The sequence below is a fragment of the Vombatus ursinus genome, unplaced genomic scaffold (genome assembly GCF_900497805.2).
Source record: "Vombatus ursinus unplaced genomic scaffold, bare-nosed wombat genome assembly UNPS02014893.1, whole genome shotgun sequence".
Lineage (NCBI taxonomy): Eukaryota > Metazoa > Chordata > Mammalia > Diprotodontia > Vombatidae > Vombatus > Vombatus ursinus.
In genome coordinates, this window is record NW_020954671.1 from 1,908,842 (window position 1) to 1,918,254 (window position 9,413).

The window sequence follows — 9,413 nt, forward strand, 5'->3', positions numbered from 1 at the left end:
TTTTTTCTTAGGGAGTTCGTTGATGGCGTGTTCAATTTCTTTTTCTGAAATGAGGTTATTTAAGTATTTTATTTCCTCTTCCATTAATTGGGGCAATTTATATTTTTGTAAATATCTATCCATTTCACCAAGATTATCAGATTTACTGACATTCAATTAGGCAAAATAGCTCTTAACTATTGTTGTAATTTCGTCTTCACTGGTGGTGAATTCATCCTTTTCATTTTTTATACTCATAATTTGGTTTTCTTCTTTCTTTTTTTAAATCAAATTAACCAAAGGTTTACCTATTGTATTGGTTTTTTCATAAAACCAGTTCCTAGTTTTATTAATTAGTTCAATAGTTTTCTTAATTTGTTTTGTTAATCTCTCCTTTGATTTTCAGAATTTCTTATTTGGTATTTAGTTGAGGATTTTTAATTTGTTCTTCCAGCTTTTTTATTAGTTGCATGCCCAATTCATTGATCTCTTTTTTCTCTATTTTATTCAGGTAAGCATTTAGAGTTATAAAATTTCCCCTAAGAACCACTCTGGCTGTATCCCCAAAGTTCTGGTATGTTGTCTCATTATTGTCATTTTCTTGGATGAAGTTATCGATTGTTTCTATAATTTGTTATTTGACTCACTCTTTAGGATTAGATTATTTAGTTTCCAATTAATTTTTAGTCTATCTTTCCATGGTTTTTTATTACATGTAATTTTTATTGCAGCATGATCTGAAAAGGATGCATTTAATATTTTTGCCTTTCTAGACTGGTTTGTGAGGTTTTTATGCCCTAGTACATGATCATTTTTTTAAAGTAGGTGCCATATAACACTGAGAAAAACTTACTTTCCTTTCTATCCCCATTCAATTTTCCCCAGAGGTCTAGCATATCTAACTTTTCTAAAATTTTATTCACCTTCTTAACTTTCTTCTTTTATTTTGTGGATAGATTTATCTAGTTCTAGGAGGGGGAGGTTGAGATCCTTCACTAGTATAGTTTTGCTGTCTATTTCTTCCTGTAACTTACTTTTCTTTCTCCTTTCTCCTCCTACTTCCCTATATAGTGTGACAGGTTTCTATAACCAACTGAATGTGTATGTTATTCCCTCTCTAAGCCAAATCCGATGAGAGTAAGGGTCAAACAATGCTCGCTCTCCTCCCTTCTTTCCCTCTACTCTAATAGGTATTTGCGCCTCCTACTGCAATGTAATTTACCCTATTCTGCCTCCCCTTTTCCTCTTCTTCCAGCACAATCCTTCTTTTTCACCCCTTAATTATTTTTATCATCACATCAAATTCAATTTATTCCCATGCCCTCTGTCTATGTATAGTCCCTCTAAATGCCATAATAAAGATATAATTCTCAAGAGTTACAAGTATCATCTTCCCACGCAGGGATGTAAACAGTTTAACCTTATTGAATTACATTTTTTTTTTCTTTCCTGTTTACCTTTTTATGCTTCTCTTGAGTCTTGTATTTGAAGATCAAATTTTCTCTTCAGCTCTGGTCTTTTCATCAGAAAAATTTGAAAATACCCTATATCACTGAATGTCCATTTTTTCCCCTGAAAAATTATACTCAGTTTTGCTGGACAGTTAATTCTTGGTTGTAATCCATGCTCCTTTGCCTTCTGGAATATCATATTCCAGGCCCTGTGATCCTTTAATGTAGACACTGTTAAGTCTGTGTAATACTGACTGTGGTTCCATGATATTTAAATTCTTTCTTTCTGTCTGCTTGTAGTATTTTCTCTTTGACTTGATAATTCTGGAATTTGACTACAACATTCCTTGGGGTTTTCATTTAGGGATCTCTTTTAAGTGATCTCTTTTAGGTGATTAGATGACTATTTTACCCTCTGGTTCTAGGATGTCAAGGTAGTTTTCCTTGATACTTTCTTGAAAGATGCCACCCAGGCTCTTTTTTTGATCATGTACCATTAATTCTTGTAGACCATTTTCATGTAGACCATTAATTCTTAAATTATCTCTCCTGGATCTATTTTCCAGGTCAGTTGCTTTTTCCAATGAGGTATTTTATATTTTCTTCTATTTTTTTCATTCTTTTAATTTTGTTTGACTGATTCTTGCTGTCTGATACAGTCATTAGCTTCCACTTGTCCAATTCTAATTTTTAATGAACTGTTTTCTTCAGTTACCATTCGTATCTCCTTTTCCATTTGGCCAATTCTACTTTTTTAAGGAGTTGTTTTCTTCCGTAGATTTTTTTTTCCATTTGGCCAACTGTATTTTTTAAGGAATTGTTTTCTACATTCAATTTTTGTCCTTTCTTTTCTAAGCTGCTGACTCTGTCTTGCATACCTCTCATTTCTTTTCCCAATTTTTCTTTTACCTCTCTTATTTGACTTTCAAAATCCTTCTTGAGCTCTTCCTAGAAGGGTTTTTGGGCTTGAGATCAGTTCATATTCCCCTTTGATGCTTTGGAAGTAGGTATATTGACAATGTTGGCCTCTTCTGAGTTTCTGCTTTGATCTTCCCTGTCCCCATAAATACAGTCTATGGTCAGTGTTCATTTTTGCTTTTTGCTCATCTTGTTTGCCTATTTCCTGGCTTTTAAAGTTGAGCTCTGCTTCTGGGGTACAAGAAGCTGTCCCAAGCTTCCTGTGCTGGGGTCCAGAGGCCTGGTCACTAGCTTTGTGCCCTGGGGCCTCAGGTTCTGAATAAAGGGGTCGAGCAGCTTACCTGGCTTTGAGCTGGGGTCTTGGTGGTGGTGTTTGGTGTGTGCTGAGGCCAGGTAGGGTTTTTCTGCGTTTCCTCAGGGCTGCAGTGAAGCACAGAGAGGTCTGCTGCTAGAGGAGCACCCGCCTATCCAGGGCTGGAAGCACAAGAAAGTCCAGCTGCTGGAGGATGCCTGCCTGTCTGGGACTGTGTCAGCACACATGGTAGTTCTCCAAGCTGTAGTTTGCCGGTTCCCTTGCCTGTGCTAAAGGCACGTAGGAGGTTCTGCCTGCTCTACCTCTCTGGGGCTCAGAATCTCCTGCCGGTTTATTTAAGTGGAGCCTGCTGTGGGCCTGCTGGAACGCTTTCAGTCCTGGACAGTGCTTCCCTTTCACCCGAATGATACAGACCTTATTTGCTGATCCTTTACGTCTCCTGGATTAAAAGACTGCTCCACTCTGTCTTTCTGCCAGCTCCACTGTTGCAGGATCTGTTCTGGGACATTATTTTATAGGTGTTCAGGGATGAGAATGGGACAGGGACAGCGATCTGTTGCTTATTCCACCATTTTAGCTCCTGGAAGTCTCCTCTCAAAAGATAAAAGTTTTTAAAAAATGTACAGGCACAAAGTTTCATTTACAATTACAAGAAATGTCCTATAACGTAAACTCCTAAAGCAACTTAGCACTAATTTTATTCTCTAAAAGAATGTTACAATTTACCTTCAGGATTAGAGAAAACATTTTTTTCCTGTATCTGAGAATAGAGATGTTTATGTGGCCTACTACATGGAACACTATAATTTCCAAAGAAAATTAGAGGCGAAACAAAAGGAAGTGGAGAGACACAGAGTGAGTACCAGCAGGTTATAGGATATGACAAATGATATGGGATACAAGAAATGGCTTGACTATATCAAGGAAGTATGTAATTGGAAAGAAAGGAAAAATAACAGATGAGACAGCCCTAGAGCTGTGATGGCATCCATGCAATGAATGTTAAGAGACCTAGAGAGGAAGGCCTTCAGTATGCAGACTAGATCTTGAAGACTGAAGATTTATAGAAGGACCTGTACAAGACTTGCACAGGGTGAGAAGGTACAAATAGCTACACCAAAACAGCAAGCACTAACACTGAGGAGCTAAAGGAGCCAGTGCAATCATTCTTACCCTATGACATCTTTCAAAGGCTTGCTTAGTTTCCTGTAAAAGATTAACTACCACTTCTTGGGAGAGGAAGGTTTCACCATGTGTATCGATACTGGGCCCAAGTGGTAAATTGGTCCGTAGTCTGATTCTCTCTTTCAGATCTTGAATACTAGAATACCATATAACACAAAAATATTTCCATTAGGCACAGATTTTAAATTAAAAACTACAATAAATATGCTATACATTAAATATGATTGTATGAAAAGCCCTGAAGTGGGAGTAAAAAGTCCTGGTATTCTGATTCCTCCAGGAAGTAGCTATATGATCAAGGGCAAGCCAACCAGTCTCTCCAGGCCTCAGTTTCCTTATCCGTAATTCAAAAGCATGCAACAAGGTGCTGCTCTCTTATGGTCCCTTCCAGGTCTAAAATTCTGGTATTATAACTATAACACCTCAATTATTGAGCATCTGTGGGGAATAAGCTATTGCACCTAAGTATATTTCCAGCCACACAGTGTTTTAAGTCCTCAAATTTATTTTGACCATTAAGATTTATCTGAAAACTGTGTCACAGTCCTCTGACTTCTTATATACTTACTAATCACAATTCAGCCTTATCTCTGATTATGACAATGATGCAATGAGGCCTTTAGGGGCTACTGAGAAAGTAGCTCTCCACTAAACGTCCTCAGACTACTATGCTTATATCTGTTCTTAACAGTTTTTTTTCTGTGTCGTCTCTGGATGATAGAGTATCAGGTGTCATTTATTCTTATTGTCAACGTTCCTGTTTACAGCGTCTCCTGACGCATACAAATTTCTAAGGTACACATATCTTCTAATCTATTATGTGCTGGGAAATGATGATCACTTTTATTAAAAATATTATATAAAGAGTAAATGAGGCCTCTTTACATTATAAATGTAAATTTAAATAGCTTCTGAGTAAGAGTCTCTTTTATAAATAAAATATGTAAGCTTTAGTGACAACTATTTTGCATACTCAAAGTCTTTTTTTTTTCTTTCGCTTTTTCCCTGGATTTCAGTCATGTTTCAGGTGGATTAGGCTGCCAGATATGTGAGGTATCACTATAATCCTAAAGTTTATACAAAACCATTTTTTTCTATGAGATAATGATCTAGCGGTGACTGGAGGCCTATTATAGCTGCCATTTTATTTACATAGCAATTTTATAGCCAAAAGTCATTACAAATCTTATCAACATGAAGATCACACTTGGCATAAAAAAAATTTCTGAAGGCTAATTCAATCCAACACATGTTAACTATGCATTTATTATGCATACAACCCTCCACATCATTCCTGCTCTGATGCCTCATTATGAACTGGAGAAAGCGGCTGAAAATCCAAGTCTCTTAGGTTACTACATGCTGTGAGAGAAAAGGCTCTTTAGTAACAGATCTAGCAAGGTACCTTGCATCTATTGTATTAGGACTAGCCTAGCTTTGTTTAATAAAACTCATCATTAGAAGATTCACTATCAGGAGTTGACTGTCATCTAGGTATGTAGCTATTACATTTTAAGAGATTTTATTTGCCTACTAGTATATCCAAGTCAGTATTACAAAAAGAATTCTGTAATACATGTTTTCAATGAATCAACATTATTTAGAAACCTCTTTTTGCTCAAAATATAAGTTGAGAGAGAAAAGAACAGAGAACTACCTTCAGTACAGAAAGATCTGGAATCAAGTCTTGCCTCAGACACTTACTGGCTTGTGTGACTCTGGGCAAGTCACTTAATTTTTCAATGTCCTGGGCAATTATTTAATACCATAAGTTGCAGAAAGAAGGTGCCAATTTACTTTGGTAGGAAAATATTTTCAGCAGAAAAATTCTACGTTATTCTATGCTAATTAAATTATAGACTCAGTCCAAAAAAAAGTCTCTTTGTATGTATAAAATCCATTTTGAAACTTACCCTCCTGTGCCTATGGATCTCTTCTGATGATTTTTTGAATCATAATAGCGTTGTAGGATCATAGCACTTCTGCTTTTCAAATAACCAATCTCCACCTCAATATAGTTCTCCAAATAGGAAATGAAAATGCATTTGATAAGCTTAGACAAGAAAGTCTGTTTATCAGTACCTAAGTTAAACTCCATCAACTTGCTGGAAAGACTGGTAGTTCTTTTCATAGAGGGAGGAAGGAAAAAAAGATTAATGTATGTTTGGATATTGTAGCAAAAGTAAGGACTATATTTCTACAAGTAATTTTGGTGAATTATTTCAGACTAACACTTCTTAAAGCTGGATGGGGTGGATTAGGAAGTAAGTAATCAGAAGTTCTAAGGGGCTGCACTTGAGGTAGGATGGACTATCAAATACAAATAATATGACACCAGCAATTGTTGTGATCTTTAGGAATAAAACTAGAGAGCCAGAAGTCATACTAAAAATTGGCTCAGAATAGGGAGGATGATGACAGATATATCTCAGTTGTTCCACATACGTGACACTCAGGATAAATACTAAAACGTGACTCCAAACAAGGGGCTAACTCCACTTTCCTTGTAGGTACTTCTCCTGCCTTCTTTCTCAGCCTTCCTCCAAATGCCTCCAGCCTAACCTCCTGCTGCTCACTATCTTTCCTGCCTGATCTATCTCATGAATACGCTCTTTTCCACTGCTGTAGGAATTGTAGTTACAACGAATACAGACTTTCTGATCAAAGTTACTTCTAGAGAACTGGCTTCCATATGGGGAATTATCTTAAGAAGAAAATATTTAAGAACTGTTCTGGACAAAGCTTCACTCGTCATAAGGGTAGCAATGACCCTAATAACAAAAGAGGAGAAATTTTCATAATCAGATCTAAGACTGTCCTTTATCATAAATAGGACACATTCTTATTCAATTTCAAAGATTCTAATTCAAGATATATTTTTCAAATAAAGACATACAGCAAAATATTTTTTAAAAGGCTTAAAGTATCTTCCACATAGATTTTTTTGGGGGAGGAATCTCATATTTTATATGAATATGTACACTCATTTTATATGAATATTAATGATACCAAGATCCTTTCCCACAAGCACCTTTAATGCTGCTATCAACCACTTTAAAAAATAGTTAATAAGGGGCAGCTAGGTGGCGCAGTGCATAGAGCTCCAGCCTTGGAGTCAGGAGGACCTGCGGTCAAATCTGGCCTCAGACACTTGACACTTAACTAGCTATGTGACCCTGGGCAAGTCACTTAACCCCAATTGCCTCATCAAAAAAAAAAAAAAAAAAAAGTTAATATCACTGCTACTCCTTGATTTAACCTGCTACTTTCTACACATTGCCCTCCCATGACAACATTCACAATGTCTTTATATTATAAAAAAGTATAGAAATCATATATATGTATATATATATATATACCTTGTATAAAGATCATAGAGATTTTTAAGATACTGTTCTGCATCGGACTTCCTACATTCTTCTAACTGGTCTTTCACAAAACTCTAGAAAAAAATTACACACATAGAAACCTCGATATAATATATATATCAAATATGGCAATTTCTTTTCTCTTAATAGCTTTATTTTCTTATTTTTTCTCAATTACATGTAAAAAAGTTCTTAACATTTTTTTTTAATTCTGAGTTCCAAATTCTATTTCTCCCCTTTCCTCCCCCCTCTGTGAGAAGGCAAGCAATTTGCTATAGATTACACATGGGCAGTCATTAAAAACATATTTCTACATTAGCCAATATGGCAATTTCTTAAGATAATTTCTCCTCAGAAATTACTAATATGTGTTTAATTTTCTTCCTTGCTCAAAAATACAAAACAGCTATATAGGAAAGTAACTGATTATACAAAATAAGCAAAAATATCATTTGGAATTTTTTTTTCCAAAATTCGCAATATTTCATTTTTGTTAAAACAAACCCTAATAACTTGCTATATCTTTAAAGATTTTGGGAAAACTAAGAACTCAGCAGCACACCTTTCATTTTAAAACAATCTACACTGCTTCATAAAACACATCAATTATTACAAATCAGTATTGATTGATTCAATTAAAGTATGGTGTTAACGAGATCAAGATCACAAATTCAGTTCTCAGAGTAGTTGTTAGCTTAGCACTGAGAAAATAGTCAATAGTCGTAGCCACAGGTTGCAATTCCATTTTGCCAACTTCACAAATAGCCAATACTGGCTATGAGAGTAAAACAACAATAAAAAGTGGGTGGATGCCTCCATATTATCCATACCTACTACTAGAAAACATGTATATATCGTTCTGACAGTGTAACTTTTATAACAGAATGATGGTTGGTACTTTTTTTCTTCTAATTAAGTAGGAGGTGACTATGTCTAAGACTAATCTCTAGTGTGCTTAACTTCTATAAGCTACAATCTTTTGAATTAGAGAATATTTTCCCTCATAATACACATAGTAAAAAAATTATTTAACTTATGAGTGTTTAAAAATTACCTGCAATTTGATTTCAAACACGTTTTGTATAAGTTTGGCCAGTACTGTTTCTGGACTACTAAATATATCTCCAACTTGTTTATTTACACGTTGGCAGAGTATTGCTGTATCTTCAAATATATCACTTCTCAAATTAGCATTCTAAAGAGCAGAGCAAATTAATAGTTTTACACATCTTTAAGGAGTGCCAAAAAACATGTAATACTACAAAATCCCCCCCAAAAAACCCTGGGATATTACCTCTTGGCATTGCTTTATATATACATCAACACAGTGAGAATAACCCTGAGAAAGGGAAAAACACAGAAATTATGATATCTGAGCAAGATGAGTTTTTATAACACATAAAATCTCATTAAAAGGAAGGACTCTATATATACTCACTAACCCTAAAGATTCTAACATTTTACAAAGTCAACCCAAAACTAACTTCTCAATCCACCCTCCAAACCAGAATACCAATGCAAACAAGATTCAGGTAAGACTGGGTTGATGATATATGCTTGGAACCGCTTTCCTTCCTTTCCTAAATTTCAAAGCACTAGTTTCCATTTGGTAATTTATTACAAAGATACTAGTCTTCAGATTTAGGTCTTGAAATTTGGAAACATGATTTCTATCCACATGTTCATTCTTAAATTTGAATGTCCCCTGGAATTCATTATGACTTTTGCCCACAGCAATCATCATATAGACAAAGAATCAAGACAAAGATATTTAAGACATCTAAGCAATACACATTTTGATCAAAGATCTATAATAGGTATTTAAAATAGTAATTTATTATTTCTTGGTGCCTGATACTTACGACTATTCATGCAAAAGATATAGCACATATTCTCAAATTACTGAGAATTCAAAATGACCCTTCTGAAGCACTTAAAACTTAAATGAGAAAAACAGAATGTTTTATGATCAAAAGAAATGAAAGATTTCAGAAGTCCCAGTGTTCAGTCTTAAACTTACAACAATTAATTTAAAATATTAAGCTTTTGTAAAATTAAATTTTTACCTTAAAGTGAAGTAAAACTGCTGCCACTTCTCTCATTCTGGAGATTTCACCCCTTTTTTGAGCATTGGTAAACTCCTGAATAAGCTGGCATTCTAAATCATGGTACTTACCTAAACAGGAAAAAAAAATTTAT

At 35.0% G+C, this 9,413-nt stretch overlaps 1 protein-coding gene across 1 annotated transcript in view; it reads right to left on the reverse strand.

Moving 5' to 3' along the window:
* Positions 1-9,413, reverse strand: part of EXOC5 (exocyst complex component 5) — a 63,359-nt gene that overhangs the window by 15,173 nt on the left and 38,773 nt on the right. The window contains exons 7-12 of the mRNA XM_027842907.1: positions 9,281-9,390; positions 8,509-8,553; positions 8,269-8,409; positions 7,206-7,288; positions 5,760-5,969; positions 3,835-3,982 (exon numbers count right to left, since the gene is read on the reverse strand). Coding sequence (XP_027698708.1) covers positions 3,835-3,982; positions 5,760-5,969; positions 7,206-7,288; positions 8,269-8,409; positions 8,509-8,553; positions 9,281-9,390 — 737 coding nt within the window. The remainder of the gene's footprint in view (positions 1-3,834; positions 3,983-5,759; positions 5,970-7,205; positions 7,289-8,268; positions 8,410-8,508; positions 8,554-9,280; positions 9,391-9,413) is intronic.